General features: G+C 48.2%; 1 protein-coding gene across 1 annotated transcript; it reads left to right on the forward strand.

Annotated features, from left to right (window-relative positions):
- Positions 1 to 892: 892 nt before the first annotated feature.
- Positions 893 to 26,834, forward strand: P3H1 (prolyl 3-hydroxylase 1). Its single transcript, XM_081201505.1, has 15 exons — positions 893 to 1,411; positions 7,222 to 7,374; positions 8,725 to 8,914; positions 9,981 to 10,112; positions 10,867 to 11,006; positions 12,088 to 12,177; positions 12,505 to 12,557; positions 13,677 to 13,798; positions 14,343 to 14,470; positions 15,833 to 15,928; positions 18,779 to 18,929; positions 19,252 to 19,369; positions 21,363 to 21,438; positions 23,562 to 23,702; positions 26,060 to 26,834. The coding sequence occupies exons 1-15, from the start codon at positions 929 to 931 to the stop codon at positions 26,264 to 26,266; spliced, it is 2,280 nt and encodes a 759-aa protein (XP_081057631.1). The 5' UTR covers positions 893 to 928; the 3' UTR covers positions 26,267 to 26,834.
- The last annotated feature ends 242 nt before the right edge of the window (positions 26,835 to 27,076 follow it).

Consider the following 27,076-nt stretch of genomic DNA (forward strand, 5'->3'; position numbering starts at 1 on the left):
TGGACGAGTCGCGGAGGGGCGGAGCCTCAGGAGATTTGAGGCGCGGTTCCCTTTTGTAGGCGTGGCCACTCAGAGCCCCTCTTGAGAAACAAGGCAGGAAATGGGCGGAGCTTCTGGGAGCGGTGCATAGACTTGCTAAAATTTAGACCACCACTAGGCTTCTGAAGTGGTATTACGGGTATCAGCCGAACTTTCCCCCACTCTTTTCCCCCAAGGGAAAATCCAAAGTTTTAAAGTTAGCTGCGACTTAACAAAGTCAGGGAGGAAAGTGCCAAGCGAGAGAAAGTCCCTCCTTTTTCTGATCCTGGTCTTGTTTCGCTTGTGACATTTAAGAAGCGCAATCGGAAAGAAATCTCACTGCCTTCGGTGTAGCTGTGCAGCCCTACCCGTGTCTACTCAGAAGCAGGCTATTGAATTCAAGGGGATTTACTCCCATGTAAGTGGACCTGCACCTGCCAAGAACATTTTTGTTTAGTTAAGTCCATCCAACAGAACACGGACGTGTGTTTTGATTTTTAGCTTTTGATGGTTGAATCTTGAATGTTTTAAACAGCTGCTTCTGATAGTTTCTTTTTTATTTCTTGAGTCTTTTTTTATAAATCACTTCGAGGTTTATATTTGCAATAAACAAATAAAAATAACTAAATAAGAATTGCAGGAGAGTAGAACACATGCGCGCGCACACACAATTTAAACCGAGCATTAAAAATAAAGAGCACCCATAAAAAAATTCGGCGTGGTTATGCAGAAAACTGGGAGTACGCTCGTCTCTGCAGGGAGGGCGGAGTGTCTGGGAGAAGATATGCCGGAGGCGGGGCCTCCGGGAAGGGGCGGGGCTATTTGCTACCGAGGGCGGGGCCTCTTCCCCGTCGGGGTGGGCGTAGCTAGCCTTCCTGCGCGCCCCTTCGCAGCCGGCGAGCGAGCCACGATGGCGCCCCGGGTTCTGCTTGCGCGGCCCCTCTTTGGGCTCCTGGTGCTGGCGGCGCAGCTCTTCGCCCCTGCCGTCGGGGCCGAGACGGACCTTTCCTCGCTTCCCGCGGACATGCTGCTGGCGGCGGGCACGGAGGCTTACGCCCGCGGGGACTGGAGCGCCGTCATCCTGCATATGGAGAGGGCGCTGCGGGCGCGGGAGGCGCACCGGGCGCGCCTGATCCAGTGCCGCTTGCGCTGCGCCGCCAATAGCACCGACGGATCCCCGGCGAAGGACGAACAGCAGCACTCGGCGCCTCCCGCCGTCGGGGAGCGGCGCCCGCTGGACGACCTCCGCTTCTTCGGGCAGCTCCTCCGCCGCGCCGGCTGCCTCCGCAAGTGCCTCCCCGACGGCGCCTCCCGCTACCAGCTCGGCGAGGAGACGGAGCTGGAGTTCCGCAAGCGCAGTCCGTACAACTATCTCCAAGTGGCTTATTTCAAGGTAGCCTGTTCACTTGGATCGGGGACTGGTGGAGATAGGATGGATCGGGATCTTCTCAGGGAGGAAAGGAGTCACGGGAGCCCCTCTGGGGGATCGATCCAGCTTGGTTTGGATTCCTCCCAATCCTCTCTGCGTATTTACCCGGGAAGTAGGCCCCGTCGAGTTCAGTTGGATTCAGTTTTAGCAAAAGTTAGAGGGGGGTTGGAAGAGATGGTTTGATGCTGCTGGTTGGAGCCCTAACTGATTTTAATGTTCCTTTAAGAATGTGAGAAGAGCTCAAATCGAGTCTAGCATCCTGTTCTCACAGTGGCCAAACAGATGCCTACTGGGACAGCTTTGTCATCAGATCAGGAGGCTCTTAATCTCAGGGTCGTGGGTTCGAGCCCCACATTGGACAGAAGATTCCTGCGTTACAGGAGGGTGGTCTAGATGACCATCAGGGTCCCTTCCAACTCGTAAAGGTAAAGGGACCCCTGACCATTAGGTCCAGTCATGGCTGACTCTGGGGTTCATCTCGCTTTATTGGCCGAGGGAACCGGCGTACAGTTTCCGGGTCATGTGGCCAGCTCTGGCGAAACAGAGCAGCGCACGGAAACACCATTTACCTTCCCGCCGCAGCGGTACCTATTTATCTACTTGCACTTTGATATGCTTTCAAACTGCTAGGTTGGCAGGAGCAGGGACCGAGCAACAGGAGCTCACCCCGTCGCGGGGATTCGAACCGCCGGCCTTCTGATCGGCAAGGCCTAGGCTCTGTGGTTTAACCCACAGCGCCACCCGTGTCCCCCTTCCAACTCTTACAATTCTACAATTCTGTACCATGGAAACTGGCAAGCAGGCCCTGAATGGTCCGTGTCCACTCTCCCCTCCTGTAGTTTCCAGCAACTGATATTCAGAAGCATTGCTTCCTCCAACAGTGGAGGTAGCCATTGATAGCCTTAGTTTGGCTAATCCTCTTTTAAAGCAGTCCAAGTTGATGGCCAATTCCCAAGAGACTGCAATCTATTCACAGAGTTAAAGATTAGCAGTGATCTACCCCCTTTTTGTGGGTTCAGGTCAAAGTTGTTAAGCTTTTTTGAAGGAGGAGGTGCAAGGCAAAAAGCTGAGCTTTTTTAGGGGAGCAAGACTTCTTTGGGGGAGCCAGTGATCTACTGGTGATCTACCACAGACATCCACTGATCTACCAGTAGATCACGATCTACCTGTTGGACATACCTGCGAGTTCATGCACTGTCTGAAGAAGCGCTTTCTTTTGTCGATCCCTGATCTTCCAACATTCACTTTGATTTTAATCAAAATAAAAAAAATCCTTCCAGTAGCACCTTAAAGACCAACTAAGTTAGTTCTTGGTATGAGCTTTCGTGTGCATGCACACTTCTTCAGATACATGCACACTTCTTCAGATACGTGCATGCACACGAAAGCTCATACCAAGAACTAACTTAGTTGGTCTTTAAGGTGCTACTGGAAGGATTTTTTTTATTTTGACTATGGCAGACCAACACGGCTACCTACCTGTATTTGATTTTAATATTCATGTCCAAAATTGTGCTGTCTCCACACCACTGCCACTTTAAGCCTCACTGAACATGGTGGTGCTTACCTCTGAGTAGGCATGCAGGGCGAGAAATTGGTATTTTCCTTCTTGAACAGTAAGCTGTGTGGCCTTTCAGTGACCTAAAACAATAGTAAGTTCAGGACACAACCTAAAGTCAATACAAATGCCACGAGCATTTGTGGTAGCTAAAGCAAAGCCTCCCCATTTCAGAGCAGTATACCTTTTCTTATGGTGGGACTTAAATAGCGATGGCAGTCCTCTCACCATGCTTGTGGCCTTCCATGGAGTATTTCTGGAGACAACATGGACTTTTAATCTGATTCGGCAAGGTATCTCCTTTGAAGAGGAACCCTCAAAGTTTTTATTTTAAAGATACAGCGATTGGATAATTTAGGAAAGATGGAATTGAGAAACAAGGGAAACAAAGAGAATAGGGGGAAAAGCTTGAGAGAAAGGGCTTGTGTCTATGGGCCTCACTGCCACTCGGTGGGCTTTTGAAAGAAAAAGGTCAGTGGCCACTAGTCAAAATGCCTAAGTTGAACCTCCAGGTTCAGAGGCAGTTTAGCACAAAACACATTTTTTTCATGCTCTGCTGGTGGACTTCCCAGAGGTCCTGTCCCCCCACTGTGGAGAAACAGGGTACTGAAGTTTGGTCTGGTCCTGCAGAGCTGATCCATGCCATGACCTAAAAGAGACAGCTGTTAGTGGCTAGGGCAGGAGGTCAAGTATGGCCCTCCTGGCCCATTTAGCTGGTCCTTGGAAACCTCCCCAGGCCTTTTGATGACTCTGCTTAGCGCTCCAGATACTTCCCCATCACTAGCACATGACCCTCAGAAGATTTCCCAGAAGGGAATGCTGTCCCCTGGCTAAAGAAGAGTCCCCGTCCCTCCACTAGGCAGTCCTGGCAGTAGGGAAAATACTTCCCTGCCATCTGACATCATGTAGGTTGAGGTCGAAGAAACGTTAATAGGTTCGATGGAAAGAACCAGAGAAACCAGGCTACAGGTGCAGAGACTGGAGGAAGGAGAGAGAAAGAAAACAGAAACTGCAAAGCGGCTAAGAGACAGAGCTGAAAATCTGCATACTCTTTTGCATCTCCACCTGCAAAATTGGATATAATGATACTGGTTTATCTTGCAAGCTCATAAGGATTACAGCTAGATAAATGGATGTGAAATATGCCGAGCGCTTAAAAGTGCCATACAGAGGTTGAACATATTATTAACCGCATCTGTGTAATAAACTGTAGCTGTGGGTGAAAATAATCACACTGGGAGCAAGCAAAAAACAGCACCATCTGCATCTCAAAAAGCATCCATTATTGGAGAAATCGTTTTGCCATTGCTGGCAAGCAAGGGGAGCGCTGTTGCCCTCCAGTCTAGCATGCAGGCTTCCCATTGAGACTTCTGGTTGGTCACTGTGGCAGGAGAATACTGGACCAGGCAGGCCACTAGCCTTGGTCCAGCATGCATTAGATCTGTCTCACATCCATGCTTAGGACTGGACCTGCCACTGCATTTCAGCCCCAATCCTGCTGCCGCTGCCCCCATGGATGAACCTATGGGCTTTCTCTTTTGCCTCATGCACCAGTGGCTGGGTCAGCTGCAATGCCATTGACCAATGCCTGGACTTTGCCCGAGTCCTGGAGGTATCTCCCCTTTGTTGGAAGTCTGGGAAAAGTTGGACAACTGAAACTGCCACTGGAAATCTGAGGTCGTTCCAGATTTCCAGTGGCACAATTGGAAAATGAAGGAATACTTTGTCCTTATATAGGAAGCAGCCTTGCAGAAAGCCCTGGGTCTCAGTTGCAATATCTGAAGAGAACAAAGCAGAGATGGAGGAGCTGATGAGTTTGAGCTGCCTGGATTCAGGGAAAGTTATTGCAGAAAGGGTTTTTGCCTTTAATCACTTTTCCAGTTCTGAAGAGCTGACCCGGCCTGTCTCTCTTATAGTCTCCATCCATTTGTCTGCCACATGTTCACTCCAGCCACTTAGAAAGCGTTTTCCTGCTCCTTCCCCTGTGGCCAGAAGTTCAGCCCTTCCTCTCTCGTCTCTCTCTCCTCCCTACTTCCTTAGGAGGGGCGATGTGCCACGTCCATAGAGGGGCTGCGCAGGAAGACGCAAAAGAGGGGGGCCCTCCCCCGTGGTCTCAGGTTTCAGGGCCAATTCAACAACTGGAGTTGAGAAAGCAAATATGGAAAGAGCCAGGCTCTCTTTTCTCCCCCACCAAAACCCCGTTGGCTTCTCTGCGGCTGATTCCTAAGCTCTCCCCAATCTTAAAAGGCAAAAACTCGCAGTTTAATCCTCCTTCTATTGCTATCTATCAGACAGGGTGATTTATGTGCTCCAGTTGGCTGCCCTGCCTTCGCAGTGAACTGCTTGTGGGGTGTTTGCATGTCTCATGTTAGTTTTTGGGGGCCCTCTCTAGAAATCCTTTTCATTGTGCGTTCGTGCAAAGCTGTGCTCATGATGGTATCAGGACGGTTAGACGCCTTGCACAGACACACGCCTTCTTTTCCGATTGATGCGTGTTCCAAAACTTCCTGCTGGAATCTTTTTGCAAATGTTCAGGTTCTTTCTTTCTTTTTACTTTCAATCACGCTTTATTGTTTTTAGAAAACACAATCCATTAAAACAGCAACAAATCACTACGCAGGCATTAATAACAGCAGCAATCAGGTTTTTCCTCCAAAAGCCCTTTAATATATATATATATATGTATATCTTTTAAAAATTAAAATACAGTGGTACCTCGGGTTAAGTACTTAATTTGTTCTGGAGGTCCGTACTTAACCTGAAACTGTTCTTAACCTGAAGCACCACTTTAGCTAATGGGGCCTCCTGCTGCTGCCGTGCCGCCGGAGCCCGATTTCTGTTCTTATCCTGAAGCAAAGTTCTTAACCTGAAGCACTGTTTCTGGCTTAGTGGAGTGTGTAACCTGAAGCGTATGTAACCTGAGGTACCACTGTATATCAATCATTTTCCAAATAATAAAACCAATTAAAAACCCAGCAACAGCAAAAAAATTCTAAGAAATAGGGGAGGTCCTTTAAGAGAGATCTGGCCAGCTTCTTTAAGATGACTTCTAAAGCACAAATGTTGGAAGTATTTCATTGTCTGTATCTGTCAGCAAACTTGAATGGAGTGGCCATAAGAAATCTCATTCATTTTTTTCTGCTTTGATGTGCTGTAGCTCCAGAATTGCCCCTCCAGATGGCAATAATGGGCTAATCCTGGGGAAGCATCACAGAACCGTAAATAAAGTAGAATGATGTGTGTGGACTGTTGCAGAATTCATACAAGCAATTTGGAGGGGGCTTTGAATGGTGGTAGAAGGGGGTGAGGGAGGGGCAGCCTTTTCTGCCTCGGGCAGCAAAATGTCTTTGGCTGGCCTTGAAACTCTCAAACAGCAGGGCTTGTTGTTGCAATTTTGGTAATCTCAGGTTCAGCACCTCTGCATGTGTAGAAACTGGACTGTCATACAAAAGTAAAACATTTTATCTGCCCAGGCTTTTGGTTTTTAATTGGGAGGGTCACTTGGATGTAACTTGGCTGTTTTCATGCTCATTTTTTATTGTGGGGTAGGGAGAACTTGTGCAAGATATATATTTTAAAAGAACTATTTGTTTGCATCTGATCTTAATGTCTGTTAGGTCTGTTTTTGTTGTGCACTTTGAGACACGGTAATCATCATCATATTTATTATTATTTTCAAAGCTTTGCTCGCTTCAGCCTCTGATACAGTGGTACCTCAGGTTAAGAACTTAATTTGTTCCAGAGGTCCGTTCTTAACCTGAAACTGTTCTTAACCTGAGGTACCACTTTAGCTAACGGGGCCTGCCGCTGCCGCGCAATTTCTGTTCTCATCCTGAAGCAAAGTTCTTAACCCGAGGTACTATTTCTGGGTTAGTGGGGTCTGTAACCTGAAACGTCTGTAACCTGAAGCATCTGTAACCCAAGGTACCACTGTACTACTCTTTACTAGCATATCCTATACTAGCATAGGGAAGTTTTTAATATTTAATGCTGTATTGTTTTTAACACTCAATTGGGAGCCACCCAGAGTGGCTGAGGAAACTCAGCCGGATGGCCGGGGTATAAATAATAAATTATTATTATTAATCCCCACCCCACCCCACAGAGGTTTGGCTCAAACAGTAGAGGACCCCTAGGCTGTGAAAGGCTCCCCAACTTTGGTCCACCAAGTTTTATCTCATGCACTCAACACTGTCTTTATTCCTCCCTCCCTCAGATCAACAAGCTCGACAAAGCCGTGGCCGCAGCCCACACGTTCTTTGTGGCCAACCCTGACCACATGGAGATGCGGCAGAACTTGGACTACTACCAGATGATGGCAGGCGTCAAAGACTCTGACTTTGTGGACTTGGAGGCCAAGCCGCACATGGTGAGAACGCCATTGGCCACTGTACGTCACCCATGCCCAGATTCTCCCCCAACACACATACATACATATGCACAGAGAGAGTCCATATTCTGCCCACAGGAGCCAACTCCTAGGGCCTGAGGGATCTCCAGCCCCCCACATAAAATATTTGAGGGGATTGTCCCGTCCCCCTCAAGTTGATGGGCATTGCCATTCAAATGGTGTGCATGCACCACATCATAGGATCGATTATGAGGGGCGGGGCTTACCTCCCCAATATTTTATTCAAAATGGTGCCTCTGTTTCTGTCTATGAATTATTACCTAAGCTGGTCCAGAATCTATCCTGGGCTACATAAATTCCACATTTTGAGCCACAAATGTGGTCTCCAAATGGGTCTTTCTGTGGACCGTGTGGCTTTGCACAGGAGACTTAGCAAGTAGGTGTCAGAGTTCAGTCTTGCCCAGGGCTGAAACCTGGGGACACCTGTGAGGAGGAGGGGAGGCAGAACCCTCCCACTCACCACAAAAAATAAATAAATTCCGGCATCCCTCAGCATTCAAACACGGTCATTCCAGCCATAAGAATGGTGGTTTCCACAGCAGCTGCTTGGGTTCCTGACTGGAAAATTCCCACCACAGGGCCTAGAGGTGGCCAATCCTGTTTCACCACCTGAGGCGAAACAGCAATTGCTGCCGGCCCGCTCCCCTTCTATTGTCGGAAACTCCCGGTTCTTGCAAGTGCCAGGGTTCTCCCCAAAGCATTGCAAGTCGAGTTCTCTGCTCAGGGGCAGGCAAAATGAGTGGCAACACCACACGCCTCATTCTTGCTGAAAGTGGCGGGAGCAATGGGGTGAGCTGGTCCAAAGCAGAGCAGCTACATTGCTTGTCGAACCAAACTACTGCCAGCATATAACACCTTGCTTGTGGGATTTGCACTGGTGGCCAAACCGCAACTGGGCCAAGTTTGAGGTGCTGACATACAAGGCACTGTGCTTCTTACTGTACACCTGAGAGATGGCCTGCTCCCTTGCGTATCTCCTTCCGGTTTCAAAGATCCCAGAAGGCCTTTCCGCATTGACCTGCAGCAGGGCCTCCAAGGTGGGTGCCCCATTCTGGGGAATCCGACAGGCACCCACCCTCTGCACTTTCCAGAAATAACTGGAGGAATTTTTGTTCTGACAGGCTTTGCCAGCTAGATAAAAAGGATCTTTGCCATGAGCCTTAATAAAGTCTGAGAAATCAAGATTCCTCCAAGCATATGCTATATGCAGTCTAGCTAAGATTGAGGTTGGTGGACTAGCTTCCAACCTGTGCTTCCCACCTCTTGCACAAGTTCTGACTGCTTCCCATGCCCCCCTTTTTTTTGTAGGAAGAATTCCGCCTGGGCGTGAGTTACTACACGGAGGAGAAGCCCCAGGCGGCCATCTTGCACCTGGAGAAGGCGCTAGAAGCCTACTGGGTCGCCGACACCGAGTGCCGAGCCCTTTGCGAGGGGCCGTATGATTATGAAGGCTACAACTACCTCGAGTACAATGCGGACCTTTTCCAAGCTATCATTGGTGAGCCCCACCCCGTGGCCGGAGTGTTGTGGATGAGCAAACGAAACTCCATGAATTCTTTTCTCTAAATGCCGAAGTGCCCCATTCAGTTTGTGGCTGGACTGCACCACTCAGGAGCAGGGGACGTGGGTGGCGCTGTGGTCTGAACCACTGAGCCTCTTGGGCTTGCTGATCAGAAGGTCAGCGGTTCAAATCCCCCCAGCAGGGTGAGCTCCCGTTGCTCGGTGCCAGCTCCTGCCAACCTAGCCGTTCCAAAGCAGGTCAGTGCAAGTAGATAAATAGGTACAGTGGTAACTCGGGTTAAGTACTTAATTCGTTCCGGACGTCCGTTCTTAACCTGAAGCACCACTTTAGCTAATGGGGCCTCCTGCTGCCGCCGGAGCATGATTTCTGTTCTCATCCTGAAGCAAAGTTCTTAACCCGAGGTACTATTTCTGGGTTAGCGGCGTCTGTAACCTGAAGCGTATGTAACCTGAGGTACCACTGTACTGCTGTGGTGAGAAGGTAAACGGCATTTCCGTGCGCTCTGGTTTCCGTCATAGTGTTCCATTGCCCCAGAAGCAGTTTAGTCCTGCTGGCCACATGACCCAGAAAGCTGTCTGCGGACAAACACCGGCTCCCTCGGCCTAAAAGCAAGATGAGCACCGCACCCCATAGTCGCCTTTGACTGGACTTAGCTGTCCAGGGGTCCTTTACCTTTTTTCTCTTGTCTTTTTAACCACTCAGGAGCATACGAAGTGAAGAGGAATGGGAGTTGGTTTGCCAATGCAGTCTGGGAAAATTAAATCCAAACCACAGCTGCAAAGGGGCAAAGCTGTCTGCATTGAATGACAAGTTCTGTTTGCAAAGGAACAGGGTTGTTCCTTGTAGCCACACCCTTTCCTGCCCCACACCTGACATCACATATAACATTAGGTGTGGGGTAGGAAGCCAGGGTTTGGTCTGTCCTGGGTCTGATATGGCATACAGCATGTAGGTTACTGCCTCTGGCCTGCAAAACCCCCTCTAACTCTCTGGTCCTGTTCTTAAGAAGAAACCTGGTTTGTCGTTTTGTTTTTTTTGCCAGATCACTACACACAAGTGTTGAGCTGCAAGCAAGGCTGCGTCACAGAACTTGCGTCTCAAACCGGAAGTGAGAAGCCCATTGAGGACTTCCTCCCATCTCATTTCAACTACCTTCAGTTTGCCTACTACAACAGTAAGTTGAGAGAAAAGGTCCAGGCACAATGGTTCTTATTTTTGTGGTAAGAAACTGGCCTACTCCCTCTTTCAGTTGTTTTACTCTGTGCCCCATTTCCAGGAAAAATTATCCTTTGGACCCTCATGATATCACATACCTAAAACGCACCGCACATTGTACACTATACAATAAATGTGTTTGTCTAGATAATGTGTTAATATATACACTTCGTAAAACCAAAGAGGCTTCTAAGCGGTTTGCAAGTACAGTAGTACCTCTGGATACAAATGGGATCCATTCCGGATCTCCATTCTCATCTTGAAGTGAATGTAACCCGCGCTGGTCGCGATTCGCCGCTTCCGCGCATGCGTGTGACGTCATTTTGACCGTCTGCGCAAGCGGCGAAACCCGGAAGTAACACCCCTTCAGTGAAGCGGGAGGAGAAATGGAATGGGCTCCGTTTCTCCTGCTGCTTCGCTGAAGGAGCACTGCGCAGAGAGGGAGAGAATTTATTTTTTCTTGTTCTCCCCCTCTAAAACTAGGTGTGTCTTATGGTCGGGTGCGTCCTATAGAGCGAAAAATACGGTACATTCTCCCTCCACTGCTTTGCCTCTGAATAGCAGTTGCTGTTGCTCCCAGGTCCTGCTTGCAAGATTCCCCTTGGGGGATCTGATAATCCACCCCTCTGGACCAAATGGGTGCCTGGCCTGATCCAGATGCAGGTCTTCTTCTTCTTTTTACGTCCTTATGCAGGTTCTCTCCCCTTTTCCAGGCGGCGACTACGAGAAGGCCATTGAGTGTGCCAAAACCTATTTGCTCTTCTTCCCTAACGACGAAGTGATGAAACAGAACCTGGCCTACTACACAGCTGTGCTGGGGGACAACCTGGCCACGCCCGTACGCCCCAGAAAGGTGGGTGTCCTGGCAGGTGGGGTACAGGGGCTCACGCGTACAACAAAAAGCACACAATAAATATCAAGACTAAATAAGTATATTATAAAAAACAGCACTGAATCAAAACAAAACCGTTTTAAAAACACAACAATGCGGAGGGGATGCATAACACACATACACACAGAGAAGGCCTGCCACAACACAACGGCCAGTTAGTGGCCAAAGACCTATCTGAACAAGAAAAGAAAGTCTTTTCCCCCAAGAGGGATTCTTAGATAAATATTATTTTTTTCCATTTTACATATATTTGCTGATTATTTTTTTTACATCAATCCATATTCTGCATTTTCTTCAACTTACCTCTCCTCCTGTCTGCAGTTACTTATTTTATATCTTTTTATTACTGCATATCCAATTTATATTAGAAAATGAAGTCTTTGCCTATCAGCAAGAGGAAAGCAGAGAGTGGGCCGTCCTAGTATGGAGTGAAACTTCCTTTTTGTAAATTTCTTCAATGAGTGGGGTCTTAAAAATATGCTTTGGGGTGTGAGGAATTCAAACCTGCTATTCTTTTTGTGATCGGACAACATTTACCTTGTTAAGTCTGTATTTGATAAAGAGGCACATAAACTGCTTTTGGGAAACCAAATAATTTTAATTTTAACTTCTGTAAATGTCAGGTAACCATAAATATAACTGAAAGTGCTTGGCAGTCATTTTTGATTATTTCTATGCAGTTTTACACAAATTCACTTACCAGGCAAAACTAGATTATATCAATTAAACCAAAATATGTTTCAGATTCCCAAGTCATGTTATGACTTTTTAGCGCCCCCCCCCTTTTTTTTTGGAATTCAAAAGTTGAAACAATCTGGGAGCAGCTACTAAGCCCCTCTCTCACACCAAACATGCCTGGGAGGGTGGCAGGATTGAGAGAAAGGCATCCCTAGGAGATCTCAGACCCCAGGCTGAGGGAGATCTGGTCCTTCAGCTAAACCACGCCACAAGGTTCCCCACCCCTGTTCTGGCTAACCGAGGAATCTGTTTGATTTGCCCGCTTCTGACTTTTCTGTCCTCCTTTTCTCCCCCTGCCCCTCAGGATGTCGAGCTCTATTGGAGACGCAGCCTTCTGGAGAAAGAGCAGCTTTTCTTCGCCTACGACGTCTTTGGGATTCCCTTCGTGGACCCGGTAAGAGGCGGCTCCTTCGGCCTGACACCCACTCCGTTTGCCGCTTTTTTTTAAGGAAAGGCGGATGAGGGGAAGGTGCAAAGTGTGGGGTCTAAGGCTTTGAGTTGGGGAGGTGACAGAGCTGGCACTGTGTGAGTCAAGGAGGAAGGGATCTGTGGATAGCTACATGTTATTGGATTACAGTTCCCATCATCCCCAGTTTCTGAGCACAGTGACTGGGCAGCTGAGACCAGGAAGCTCAGCAGGCCCAGAATTCCACCACCCCTGGTTGTACGTTTTCGGTGAATTCCTTGCGCTAAGCTCTTTTTCTCTCCCCCTGTTTTTAAGGACACTTGGACACCGGAAGAGGTGATACCTAAGAGGCTGCAAGAGAAGCAGAAGTAAGCGCCTTTTTCAATAGACTTTCTCTCCCCCACCCTTTTTTAATGCTTTTATATCCCACTTTTTCCTTCAAGTAGCCCCAGGTGGCTCCCATGGCTCCCCTCCTCATCTAATCCCCAGAACAACCCTCCAAGGCTGAGAGGCAGGGACTGGCTCCAAGGTCACCCATTGAGAGCTTCATGGCGAACTCTGGTCTCTCAGGTCCTAGTCCAATACTCTAACCACTGCACCATGTTGGCTCTCTGCTTATGTCTCTGCCTGGCTTGTTCTCTCTGGCTGCCTTATAGCTCGGAGCTAGGCTTTTGAAGCTGGCTCTCCTTCCCACATCTGCATGGGAACTCTTCTCCCCAACCGCACCGCCCAGGCCGGCGATGGGCTCCATTCCAAGGTCTACCTGTTAATAATAATAATAAATTATTTATATCCCGCCCTCCCCAGCTGAAGCTGGGCTCAGAGCAGCTAACAACAGTAAAAGTAACACAGTTTACATAAAATCACAATCAATTAATTGAAATACATTCTAAAATCAGTTCATTCTAAAATCAATTCTGAATCAAATTAATGGCAGCCATTGGGCTAGAGTTCTATGAGGATTACCGAAGGAGGGGGTCAGACTGTACCTTGGCCAAAGGTCTGGTGGAACAGCTCCGTGTTGCAGACCCTGCAGAAAGATGCCGAGTCCTGCAGGGCCCTAGTCTCTTGTGACAGAGCGTTCCACCAGATCGGGGCCAAGGCCGAAAAAGCCCTGGCTCTGGTTGAGGCCAGTCTAACCTCCCTGTGACCTGGGATCTCCAATATGTTTTTATTTGAAGACCGTAAGGTCCTCTGTGGGACATACCAGGAGAGGCGGTCCCGTAGGAACAGGGGTCCTAGGCCGTATAGGGCTTTAAAGGTTAAAACCAGCACCTTGAACCTGATCCTGTACTGCACTGGGAGCCAGTGCAGCTGGTATAGCACCGGGTGAATGTGATCCCGCAGTGAGGACCCCGTAAGGAGTCTGCCATGGCATTCTGCACCCGGTGGAGTTTCTGGGTCAGTCTCAAGGGCAGCCCCACATAGAGTGAGTTACTGTTGACCTTCCAGCCGATGACGCCGCACTGTCTCTCCATTCTCTGCAGGGTGGAGCGTGAGACGGCAGCCCGCATCTCGGAAGAGATAGGCAACCTCATGAAGGAGATTGAGAACCTGGTGGAGGAGAAGACGAAGGAGTCCACGGACATGAACAAGCTCGTGCGAGAAGGTGACAGGGCAGCCTGGGTGTTTGTCGGTGGCCAAGGGAAAGGGGTCTCTTCCCTTGGCTCCAGCTGTGTCTCCAGCTCTTGTGTCCCAACTGCAGGGTCTAATCCATTTCCTCGTGCGTGGGGAACCTGTGGCCCTCCATAAGGACTCCCAACTCCCTTTAACCTTGACCGTTGGCTATGTTGACTGGAGATGATGCAGGTTTCAGCAGCATCCAGAGGGGCCACACCCCTGACATGCCTCTAGCCTAGCTTCTGCCGCCTCCTCTCTGATTAGACTGCTGCCGTGACTTACGCATGGGGCCACCCTTGAAGACAGCTCCTAAACTGAAGCTAGGGCAGAGCTCGAGATTGCTGACTGGAAGGACAAGGCTTGGCCCCCAGCCCCAGCTGCACCTAGTGACCAATTGGCTCCCCCAGAGAACAGTGGACTACAGCTCCCAGCATCCCTATGGGTTGAGGGTTGATGGGAGGTGGAGTCCAGCAGCATCTTGAAGCGCCTCCAGGTTCCATAATGCCTCAGCTGCTTCTTGTTGCCTCACACAGGAGGCCCCTTGGTGTACGACGGGCTTGGCATCACCATGAACTCCAAGTTGCTCAACGGCTCCCAGCGTGTGGTGGTGGACGGCTTTCTGTCCGAAGAGGAGTGTCGGGCGCTGCAGAGGCTGACCAATGTGAGTAGCTGCCCCTCGGGTCCCAGCACAGCACTATGGATGCTCTGGGAGGCTGCAGCTCGCTCTAGAGTCTTGGTCCATGGTGGTTCTTTCTCAGCTCAGCTGCCTTAGCTGTTTGCCTGACCCTGGAGATGCACAGGGATTGAACCACAAGGGGCTCTGCCATTTGGCCTGAGATGAATCCTGCTTAAGGGACGCGGGTGGCGCTGTGGTCTAAACCACTGAGCCTCTTGGGCTTGCTGATCAGAAGGTTGGCGGTTCGAATCCCCATGACGGGGTGAGCTCCTGTTGCTCTGTCCCAGCTCCTGCCTACCTAGCAGTTCGAAAGCATGCCAGTGCAAGTAGATAAATAGGTACCGCTCCGGCGGGAAGGTAAACAGCGTTTCCATGCGCTCCGATTTCCGTCATGGTGTTCCATTGCACCAGAAGCAGTTTAGTCATGCTGGACACATGACCCGGAAGGCGGTCTGTGGACAAACGCTGGCTCCCTCAGCCTGAAAAGCGAGATGAGCACCGCACCCCATAGTCGCCTTTGACTGGACTTAAATGTCCAGGGGTCTTTTACTCTCTTTTTTTACCTGGGGTTTTCACCAGAATCTCAGAAGAAAAAGAGGATTGAAATGTTCAGTTTTACTTGGAGTAGACTTGCTAAGAAGTGTAAGACTGAATCAGATAAGTGCTGGAGATGCAATGAGGTTGAGGGTATGTTCTTTCATGTGTGGTGGATTTGTAAAAGGGTAAAAGAGTATTGGGAAATAATTTATTATGAATTGAAAAAAAAAATGTTTAAAAGTTACCTTTCCAAAAAGAAAACAAAAAAACAGAGTCCTTTTTGTTGGGGATAATTCAGATGGAAATTCCCAGGTGTCAAAAAAGGTTATTTATATGCCACATATATTTATATGTTTCGTTAGCCCAAAAATGGAAATGGAGTGAGGTCCCAACCAAAGAAGAATGGCAACTTAAACTGATGGAATACGTGCAGCTTGTGGATCTTACGTATAGAATAAGAGAACAAGAAGAACATTCATTTAAAGAAGATTGGAAAATGTTTATTGAATACATGGCGGGGAGGGGAATTGTGTACACTTGAAAACATTGGCAGCATTAAGATAAGTTCAACAATGTAAATAAGTATTGATGGAAGTAATAATGGAATACGGAATGGTTTAGTTTATATAAAATATGAAGGTATTTATGCTATGTAAAATGAATCATGGAAACAGAAGGGAAGTTATTGCTATTTTAAGGTTGTATAAATTAATATTCTGAATTGTAAAGCACAATCTGTAACACAAAAAAGTATAAATAAATAAATGTTCAGTTTTTTATATATATCTTCTCTACCCTCTCCCAACGCAGGCAGCTGCCTCTGCTGGCGACGGCTACCGTGGGAAGACCTCCCCACACACCCCCAGCGAGACTTTCTATGGCGTCACTGTCTATAAAGCACTCAAGGTAAGCCTCTGAAAGAGCAGCAATCTAGGCTCAGACTTCTGGGGGGAATCCAGGACACAAGAATATAAGGGGGGCCCTATGGATGAGGCCGATGGCACCCCTAGTCCAGCATCCTCTTCGCACCGTGGGAAACCCACAAGCAGGATTCGAACACAAGACCCCTCTCCCCTCCTGGGGTTCCCAGCAGCTGGTATTCAGAAACATAGCTGCCTCCAATGGTGCAGGTTTTGTAGACATGCGTTGCTTGAATGAGCCTGTTTCCTGTGTAAATCTCTGTCTTTGTCATCAAAGACGCAGGCAGAAGTTGCTTTCAGTGATGTTTGGGCTGTAACAAATACAGAAAGCATTGCGGCCTCCTTAGCTAGATCCCAACCTTACTGTGGAATAATAAACCATGGTCGTTTGTTCACTCAACTTTTGGGGAGTTTTGAATTGTCGTTGTTATTTTTTCTTACCGATAAACGTTTATTATTTTTGGGTTTTATTTAATTATAATTTTTATTGAGTTTTCCATATTTGTCATAATCACATTTTGTTACATATATCAGTAACCTTAACCATTGCTCGACTGAGCACCGACCTCCTTCACACCCTCTTTCTGACTTCCGAACATCTTTACTAAATTCTTAGCATCTCTATAACCCCCTTCTATCTCCCTTTAACATTTCTCCTCATGATATGTAAATCAGCTCCTTCTATTCACATTACAAAACATTCCAACTCAAACCTACAAACGTTTTCAAATGTTTGCAATTTTCTTTCCTATAAAATATATATTTGCCCCAGTCCTTTTGAAACAGTTCGTCGCGCCAATTCCAGATCTTCCCCGTTTGTCTTTTTTGTAAACAGCTATTGAGGTGGTTGTTTTTGCTGTGTGTGTACCTTCAAGCGGCAGGCCTAGGATAGCTCAGTCAGTAGATCACAGGAATCTTAATCTCAGGGTTGTGGGTTCAAGCTCCAAGTTGGGCAAAAGATTCCTGCATTGCAGGGGGTTGGACTAGATGACCCTCAGGGACCCATCCAACTTTGTCGTATGATTCTGCAAAATGTCATGAAATAAACAAATGAACCAGGGCAAATGGAGCGCAGGACCTGTTGTCTTCGGGGCAGTAGTCCATTTTTAAAGCCGGTGAGCCCATGGAAATAGGGACCAGGACAGGCCGCAGGGAGAGATCATCAGGGGGGTTGGGCTGGGTGTTCGTCAGTATGCGGATGATACCCAGCTCTACCTCTTTTAAATCATAACCAGTGACGGCGGTGAAGGTCCTGTGTGAGTGTCTGGAGGCAGTTGGTGGGTGGATGGCAGCTAACAGATTGAGGTTGAATCCTGACAAGACAGAAGTACTGTTTTGGGGGGACAGGGGGCAGGAGGTGTATGGGGCCTCCCTGGTCCTGAATGGGGTAGCTGTGCCCCTGAAGGACCAGGTGCGCAACCTGGGAGTCATTCTGGACTCACAGCTGTCCATGGAGGCGCAGGTCAGTTCTGTGTCCAGGGCAGCTGTCTGCCAGCTCCATCTGGTACGCAGGCTGAGACCCTACCTGCTGGAAGACTGTCTCACCAGAGTCATGCATGCTCTGATTATCTCCCGCTTGGACTACTGCAATGCGCTCTACGTGGGGCTACCTTTGAAACTACAACTAATCCAGAATGCGGCAGCTAGACTGGTGACTGGGAGTGGCCACCGAGTCCGTATAACACCAGTCCTGAAAGACCTACACTGGCTCCCAGTATGTTTCTGAGCACAATTAAAAGTATTGGTGTTGACCTTTAAAGCCCTAAATGGCCTCGGCCCAGTATACCTGAAGGAGCGTCTCCACCCCCATCATTCAGCCTGAGGTCTAGCTCCGAGGGCCTTCTGGCGGTTCTCTCCCTGCGAGAAGTGAGGTTACAGGGAACCTTGCAGAGGTGGTGGCACCTGCCCTGTGGAACGCCCTCCCATCAGATGTCAAGGAAATAAGCCACTATCTGATGTTTAGAAGATGTTTAGAAGACATCTGAAGGCAACCCTGTTTAGGGAAGTTTTTAATGTTTGACCGTTTATCGTGTTTTTATTATTCTGTTGGGAGCTGCCCAGAGTGTCTGGGGAGGGGTATAAATAATGTATAAATAAATAATAATAGTGTCTGGGCGGGGTATAAATAATAGGTTGTTGTTGTTGTTGTTGTTATCTGGGACTTGAACCTCCTCTGTGTGTCTCTTAGGGCCCTCGTATCTATGGGACCACCTCTCCTGGTATGCCCCGCAGAGGAGCTTAAGGTCCATGAATAACCATAGTTTAGCGGTCCCGGACCCTAAGGAAGTCAGACTATCCTCCACCAGGGTCTTTTCAGTAATGGCTCCGACCTGGTGGAATGCTCTGTCCCATGAGACTAGGGCCCGTCAGGATTTAACCTCCTTCCGTCGGGTGTGTAAGACAGAGCTATTCCACCTGGCCTTTAATTTGAATTCAGCCTGATCTTTTATTTCCCTTCTCTTCCTTCCCCCTCCCCTTTTATGAAGATCACCTGCTCTGAGACCCCACAGCTAATTCTCCCCTGGCCTCCTCGCTGGCCCATGTAGGACCAATTCAACCAGCTAGCCCTGGGGATTATCTAATTGATTTTTGAATTTTATTGTTATTCATGTTTTTATACTGTATTTTATGCTGCTTTTATAATTAAGTGTTTTAAAGTATTTTAAATTTGTTGTTAGCTGCCCTGAGCCTGGTTTTTGAACCGGGAAGGGTGGGGTATAAATAAGAAATTATTATTATTATTATTATTATTTATTATTATTTATTATTATTATTATTATTATTATTATTATTATTATTATTATTATTATTATTATTATTATTTATTCCTCCGCAGCTGGGACAGGAAGGCAAAGTGCCCATGCAAAGTGCTTACCTCTACTACAACGTGACCGAGAAGGTCCGACTGGTGATGGAGTCCTATTTCCGCCTGGACACACCCCTGCACTTCTCTTACTCCCACCTGGTGTGCCGCACTGCTATTGAAGGCAAGTAGGGCATTCTGCACATCCTCTAGCGCAAAACACCCTGCCTCAGGCCACCCCCCCTCACCAGGCCACCCCCCCCCTCACCAGCCCTGCCTTGCACCTCTCTGGGTGTTTCTGGCCTGGCTGGAATGTGTCCTCCAACTCTCGCCAGGCCTCTTGCCTGCCTGGAGTTTGCCTTTCCAAAAGCACCATGAGGACTAGGAACGTGAAGGGCTGCTTTCTTTCGAAAGCCAGATCCTTCGGGTAATTGAATCTTCGCTGCCAAGTGTGGCAGGCTGGCCGCAGTGGTGCAAACTTTCAGCGCTGCCTGTCTCCCGTGCAGATAAACAGGAAGACCGGGCGGATCCGAGCCACCCTGTACACGTGGACAACTGCATCCTTAACGCAGAGGCTTTAGTGTGTGTCAAAGAGCCACCAGCCTACACATTTCGGGACTACAGGTAATGGCTGTGAGGAAGTGGAGAGAATGAAAAATTCCTTCTCCACTGACAACAGCAAGGCACTGCGGTGGTTGTGCTCCTGAGCAGCTTTTTGACCTCTTAAGGAATGACACAGACCCTGTGTCCCTCTAGATCAGCCTTTCTCAACCCGTGGGTCCCCAGATGTTGTTGAACTGCAACTCCCATCACCCTTAGCTAGCAAGGCCAGAGCTCAGGGATTATGGGAGTTGTAGTCCAACAACATCTGGGGACCCACAGGTTGAGCACCGCTGCTCTAGAGGTAGTTGGACTACGGCTCCCATCAACCCCAGCCAGTGCTGGCCACGGAAGATGGGAATTATAGTGTATAACATCTGGAGGGCCACAGCTTCCCCATCCCTGGGCTAAAGGCTCCTGGGAGCACCATCCGGAAAGGAGGCTGTGTGTTGTGTCCCTGCATGAGTGGCTGCTCTGCCAATGGGGAACCTGAGGATCTCTAGATGTTGTTGGGTTACTTCAGCAGCTACCAGCCCCAGCCAGCATGGCCAGCAGTCAGGGGTGAGGTGGGAGTTGTAGTCTAGCAACCTCTGGAAGGTCAAAAGTCTCTCGCCTTGTTCTTAAGATAGTTGGCAAGGTCTAGCTGCCTGAAGACCAACCCTTTTAGGACAGTGGTGGAGAACCCTTTTTTCTGGTGGTGGGCCAGGTCAGTCAGCAAGGGGTATGTGTGTTGCAGGATTGCATAGTTCACTCCCTCTATCCCTGGAAGACTTTTCACACACACACACACACACACAGAGAGAGAGAGAGAGAGAGAGAGAGAGAGAGAGAGAGAGAGAGAGAGAGAGACTGGGCTCATATTCATGACATCTGCCTTGTTTATTTTCTTTAAGTGTCTATCCCAGGTTTTTCCACCAGGGGACCTCAGAGCAGCATGTCACCCAGAATGAGAGTAAAGCGATTAAAATACCTATTTAAAATCATATAAGAGCAGCCTATCAAAAGAACAGCATAGGAAAGACATATCAGGCACAGATGGCCAACCTCTGCCAGGTTATTCTTGAAACAGCAACTTGCCGGAGTCCCGTGTCCGGTTCTGGGCATCACAGTTTTAGAAGGATATCGACAAGCTGTAGCATGTGTGGAGGAGGGCAACCAAGAGGATAAAGGGTCTGCAAGACAAGCATTATGAGGAACGGTTGAGGGGGTTGAGTATGTTTAACCTGGAGAAGAGAAGAGGAGACTGAGACGTTGATAGGATAGAGCCATCTTCAAATAGGCTGTCCCAAATAGGCTGTTTTCTGTTCTGTGGGTCGCAACGCTGGCACCCAAGAGAACATGTTTGGTTTACCTATCTGCATACATTTTGCTCAGCCCCTTCTGCTCAGAAGGACTTGGCAGGGCTTCCAATTTCCATCTTGAACAATGAGGACTGGAATCCCTTTTTTTAAAAAATAAAGAAACGAAGGAAGGAAGGAAGGAAGGAAGGAAGGAAGGAAGGAAAGAAAGAAAGGGTAGGCAGTTCTTATGCATATTCCCTGCGCCGTAACAGAGGCTGCCTTTGCTCCATAATGCACTGCAAATTGGAGTCTGGAGCAGCAGTTGCCATTATGGTGCCCACGGGCGCAATGGTGCCCCTGTGGTCTTTCCCTCGTGTTTGTAGAGCCTCTGAGGGCACCACCCCATGGCCACGTGGTGGCAAAAGACCGATTACCTTTTTTCTCCCCTGAAAAGAATATAGAGCTGAAAGACGAAGTTGGGAGTGTGATGCTCTTTCCCTCTTCCTCCTCCAGCTCTGTGCCCTTTTTCAAGTCTCAGATCTGTGGAAGTGCCCACGATGCTCTCTTAAAAAGGCAAATGAGCCCCGTGGCCAAAAAACATTGGCAGCCCCTGGGAAGAGGGTCCTTTAAGGACACTTTCAAAACGAACCAGGTGAACGTTAGTCTGTGTGTTTCTCTGCTCCACCAGAAGGAAAGGCATTGACATAATATCTCCCCTTCTCCTCTGCTAATTCTAGTGCTATTCTCTACCTAAACGGTGACTTTGAAGGAGGAGCTTTTTACTTCACGGAGCTGGATGCCACGACGGTGACTGTGAGTCGGTTGTTCCTCTTTGTGTTCTGTTCTCTTACGGGTGTCTTTGGGCAAAGGGAATCCTCCCCGAGGTCATCTTTGCTGGACTCCACAGTCTGTGTGTGACCCTTGGTGCAAATGAGCCAGCTCTGTATTGCCTCCAGTATTCGCCCTGCTCAGAGTAGACCCACTGAAGTTAGTGGATTTCATTCGTTTCAGCGGGGCTATGCCCCTTCCGTGCTGGATTCTGACATCTTTTGTACTTTGTGCAAATAAGCATAATTGGACCTGGACACATCAAAGAAGCGTTTCAGTTCAATGCATTGCAAGCTTTGTATTAGAAATCGGGTTAGCAAAAACAGAACTCCACAGCGCCGTCTGGTGTCACGGTGTTAGAATGCATAAACCAACGCATATAAAGCGATTTCTCTTTGCCAATGAGTCGTGGTTCTGTCTCTTCCGCTTAATGTTAGCAGTTATACCAGGGCTCACCAACAGATGCAACGCTGCCCCCCTGAGTGCCCACGAGGTCTCTGAGCCTCCTTCCCACTCACTCAGTGGCCCTCGGCTGCCAGGTGGTGAGAGGGGTTAGCTTTGTCTCCCCTGAAACCTCCTTCCTAGAAGGAGGAAGTTGGAAAAGTCATACTCTTTCCCACTTCTTTCAGATCTGTGTCTTTTTCTGGGAGTGGCAAGAAGGGTGGGGGTGAATCCTTTTTTCTTTTCTTTTTTAAATCCTTTTTATTTGATTTTACAAAAATAAAATTATAACATTCCAAATGCATATCCACATGTAGATATTACTCTGAATCTCGCGACTTCTCCCCACCCTCTCCATGGGTCCTATTATCAACATTTACAGCTGCATATTATTCCATACTCTATATTTCATATCAGTCCAAATTATCCATGGTAGATAAATAGATAGATAATTTATTACGGTCAGAGACTAAAATCCATGGTATCTGTTACATTAAAAGGTAAAGGTACCCCTGCCCGAACGGACCAGTCTTGACAGACTCTAGGGTTGTGCGCTCATCTCATTCTAAAGGCCGGGAGTCAGCGCTGTCCGCAGACACTTCCGGGTCACGTGGCCAGCGTGACAAAGCTGCTCTGGTGAGCCAGCGCAGCACACACGGAAACGCCGTTTACCTTCCCGCTAGTAAGCGGTCCCTATTTATCTACTTGCACCCGGGGGTGCTTTCGAATTGCTAGGTTGGCAGGAGCTGGGACCGAGCAGCGGGAGCGCACCCTGCCGCGGGGATTTGAACCGCCGACCGTGCGATCGGCAACTCCTAGGCGCTGAGGTTTTACCCACAGCGCCACCCGCGTCCCATCTGTTACATTACAAGTGAGATTAAAATCCTGCTAACATTTCCATCTGCTTGTAGTGGTCTCCTAGATCAGTTATAAATTTTTCCCATTCTTTTTTAAAGTTTTTGTCCTCTTGGTTCCTGAGTTTCCCAGTCAGCTTTGCCATTTCAGCTTAGTTTGCCATTCCTCTCTGGTATGGACTTCGTCTTCCTTCTATCTCTGGGCTAGTAACATGCAAGCGGCTGTACATAAAAAGTCTTTTCTGCTCCTTTAGGATGTCAGTACCTATAATTCCTAATAATAAAGCTTCTGGTTTTTTCGCAAAAGTTATTTTAAACTTTTTTTTTCATTTCATTATATATCATCTCCCAGAAAGCTTTTGTTTTCTTACATGCCCACCACATATGATAAAAGGTACCTTCTTTTTCTTTACATTTCCAGTAGATATTTGTACCTGTTCTATACATTTTTACTAACTTACTAGGAGTCCAATACCAACAGTATTTGTTCATGACTCCTAATGTGCCCACTGGCCTAGAAAGGCCATTTGCCTTCGAGCTGTTTGGGACTACAACTCCCATCAGCTCCAGTCAGCACAGCAATCCCGGCAGGGAGCAATTCAGTTTGGGGTGTGCTGTCCAAATCAAAATGGTCCTCTGATCATTTTTTAATGTTGCATTTTAATCTTGTTTTTAAGTTGTATTTTAATCAATTGTTTTTATACCCGGTGTTAGCCGCCTGAGCCCGGTCTTGGCTGGGGAGGACGGGGTATAAATAAAATTATTATTATTATTATTATTATTATTATTATTAGCCCCTTTGTTGGTTTCCAGGCAGAGGTTCAGCCCCAGTGTGGCCGGGCTGTGGGTTTCTCATCAGGCTCCGAAAACCCGCATGGCGTGAAAGCCGTGACCAAGGGCCAGCGCTGTGCCATTGCCTTGTGGTTCACCCTGGACCCCCGTCACAGCGAACGGGTATGTAGAATGGCTGTTGCTTTACCTCACTCCTCATTTCTCAACCCCGCCATGCCCTTCTTTTTCTCCCGCCCCCATGTCCAGGCCTGTGTGTAAAATTCGGCAAAAAAAGGAGAGGCTTTTGCTGGGTTTCACTTCTGCATTGCAGGCGACTCGGCCTCAAGTTTTCTGCCTCCTCCCTTTCTCCCAGGGAAGGGCTTTCTAAAACACCTGGTTGTTACACAGAGGGCAGAGCAAGGAAGCTTAGTGGTTAGGCGCTGTATCAAAGCAGATCTTTTGGCTGAGTGTTTGAAGGCACTTGCTAGATGGCAAGAACTGTTTAGGTCCCGGATATGGATTCTGAAGATCCATTATTGGCTAAAACTACTTTTTCTTCCCGTTAGGGTCTGGCACCCTTAACTTTAACAGACACATGCGAAACAAAAATGGGGAAATCATCACTGCAAGAGGAACCAAGAGGAACATAGGGTTCACACTGCAGGCTTTGATAATCTGTGGATATGAAAAAGCTGAATTCACAATTAAGCAACGAATAGGGGGATGTTGAGCTGCAATACCACATGAGTTGAAAGGACAAGGTATCCAGAAATTAAAGTTAATGGGAGGGGGTTTATCCAAAGAGAGATATTTATCCAAATTAGAAATACCCAAATTTAGAAGAGCTTTTTACGCTTGCCGGATTTAATGTCCTTCCACCAGCAGGGCAGATTTGAAGGCAAACCAATATTCACAGCGAACATGCCTCTGTGGTTTGAAGGAAGTTGAAACTACTACTCAAGCCCTACTGTGCTGTCTTTACTATAAGGTTATACACTATATTTGTCACTCCAGTCACACAGTAAACCCCCAAGCAGAACTGATGATTATTACTTAAAATACTTAATAGAGAACAGGGAACCAGACACTACCTTCAAAGTGGCTAAATTCTGTGCTGCTTATATAAAATAAAGGAGACAAGCTTTGAATGAATCTAACAGCCAATGTCTAAGTATAATAATAATAATAATAATAATAATAATAATAATAATAATAATTTTTATTTGTACCCCAGCCAGAGCCAGGCTCAGATCAGCTAACATCATATAAATAATACATAAAAACAAGCAAGCAATCGATTAAAATGCATCCCAAAATTAATTTAAATTAATTAAAATAACACGAGTCACTCAATATGCCTCCTGAAGAATAATGGATGCAGTCGGTTTGTTCAGACAGGCTTAAAGTGGCAATTCAGTTACTAAAGCCTAGCTTAAGATGGAGTCTGAACTTGCAGGTGTTCTCATGGCTGAGAAGGGTGGAAAGAGGATGAGCCCAGGCAAGGAAGAGGATATATAGCTATGCCTTCTTCCTGCCAGGACCACCGAGTTCTCTCTAGCAGTTTTTCAGGAACGCTCTGTGACCCTCAGCCCCTTCATGCGCCTTCTGGCAAAACATGAGTCGTTGGTTCGACTGCATTTAAATATCCTGCACAATGGGCAGCTGCTTTAGGTATGGCTGCAGTTTAGCCGTCATAGCACCTGCGTGCTTTGCACGCAGAAGGTCCCAGGCGGAGCGCATTTTGGGAGCCCCTGTTGTAGAATCAGTAATGTCAGATGGCAACAGTGGTTGCTCGTGAGTAACCAGTCAGGACTCCGACCTGTCTTTTGCAGGTTTTATTTTGGTGCAAAACTATTTACAGTGCAGAGCCACAAGTTCATGTCTGCCTCAATCGCTAGCAGAATCCGGGAGTGGTTGTTTCCGGGACCTCCCCCAACATAAGAGCTTCGTCAGAGAGCCAGTGTGGTGTAGTGGTTAAGAGCAGTAGTCTTGTAATCTGGGGAACCGGGTTCGCGTCTCCACTCCTCCACATGCAGCTGCTGGGTGACCTTGGGCCAGTCACACTTCTCTGAAGTCTCTCAGCCCCACTCACCTCACAGAGTGTTTGTTGTGGGGGAGGAAGGGAAAGGAGAATGTTAGCCGCTTTGAGACTCCTTAAAGGGAGTGAAAGGCGGGATATCAAATCCAAATTCTTCTTCTTCTTCGTCACCCCAGCCTTTTCCTTCCTTCTTTGCGTTTTACACCTCTGGGCAGGGTGGGCAATGGAAGGGGCGTGCTTCCCCCCCTGCTGCTTGGCAAGGAGTGGTGCTGAGGCTCCCAGCAGCATCCTCTGGTCCTTTCCCCTCTTCCCCAGTGGAGGTGTGGCTTCTTCACCACAGGAAGAGGAACTGCTTCGCAAGATTTTCGGAGGTTCCCTGGAACCCAACTGCCCCTCTGCTCCCCTACCCTGTTCCGATGGCAGTACCCTGACAGATAATAATGAGAGCTGAACCCCATCCCACCCCACACCCTGTAACAGTCTCCTTCCTCATCCACCGCAGGAGAGAGTCCAGGCCGACGACCTGGTGCGGATGCTGTTCAACACGGAGGAAACAGAGTTGCCTCCAGAGAAGGAGACCGTGGCGGAGAAGGAGATCATGGCGGAGAAGGAAATTGTGGCAGAGAAGGAGATTGTGGCGGAGAGTTCCATGCCAGCCCCAGCAGAAGACCCCGAGCAAGACACCACTTTAGGGAAAGACGAGCTGTAATCTCCCACACGCCAACACACAAATGTACACAACCAAGAGAGCCCAACGAGAGGCACCAACAGGCAGAACTTTTGGGACACCGAGAAGCATAGTGGACCACCAGCCTGTGGATTGGGACCCTCGTCCAGCACACAAACAAGACTGAACATGACCACCTTCCAAGTGCCTTACATATGGTTGCTGTGGCCCAGGAGGATTTCTTTGGGGGGAGAAGGGGGAAGCTTCCTGTTTCCGTCTGCCTCTTCCCCTCCCCTGATGTTCTGTTTCTCCAAAGGAGGCCACACCACCAACTGTGTTTTCTTTTTCCTTTTCTTTTTTTTAAGGGTCGGGAGGGGTAGCCAGTTTTGGGGTGGCAGGGATAGCTCTGTTGCCCAGAGACTTGAATTCAAATCCCCACTCAGCTGCGAAACTTAGCAGGCGACTTGTGGGCCGGTCGCCGTCTCCAAATCTAACTACCTCACAGTGTTGTTGTGAGGATAAAAGCAGGGGCAGCCCAACAGGCCCTGCCCTGAGATCTGTGGAGGAAGAGTGGGATGCAAATGTACCAAATAAAATAAAATGGAAACCACTTTCCTGCTCCAGAACAAGTAAGTGTCTTGTGTAGGTGGAAACCAGTCTTCATACAGAGGTAAAGTTCGCATTAGTTCCCCGCCCTCTTTTGCCTCTTGCTCCGCTCACCATGAGCATGTGGCCCCTGGAAGGTTGCCTAGAATGGAAAGTGGCCCTTGGCTTGCAAAAAATATTCCATACCTTGAAGTAGAGGCTGGATGGCCATCCATCAGGGGTGCTGCAGTTGAGTCCTCCGTTGAG

Source organism: Podarcis bocagei (genome assembly GCF_964188305.1).
Source record: "Podarcis bocagei genome assembly, chromosome: 7".
Lineage (NCBI taxonomy): Eukaryota > Metazoa > Chordata > Lepidosauria > Squamata > Lacertidae > Podarcis > Podarcis bocagei.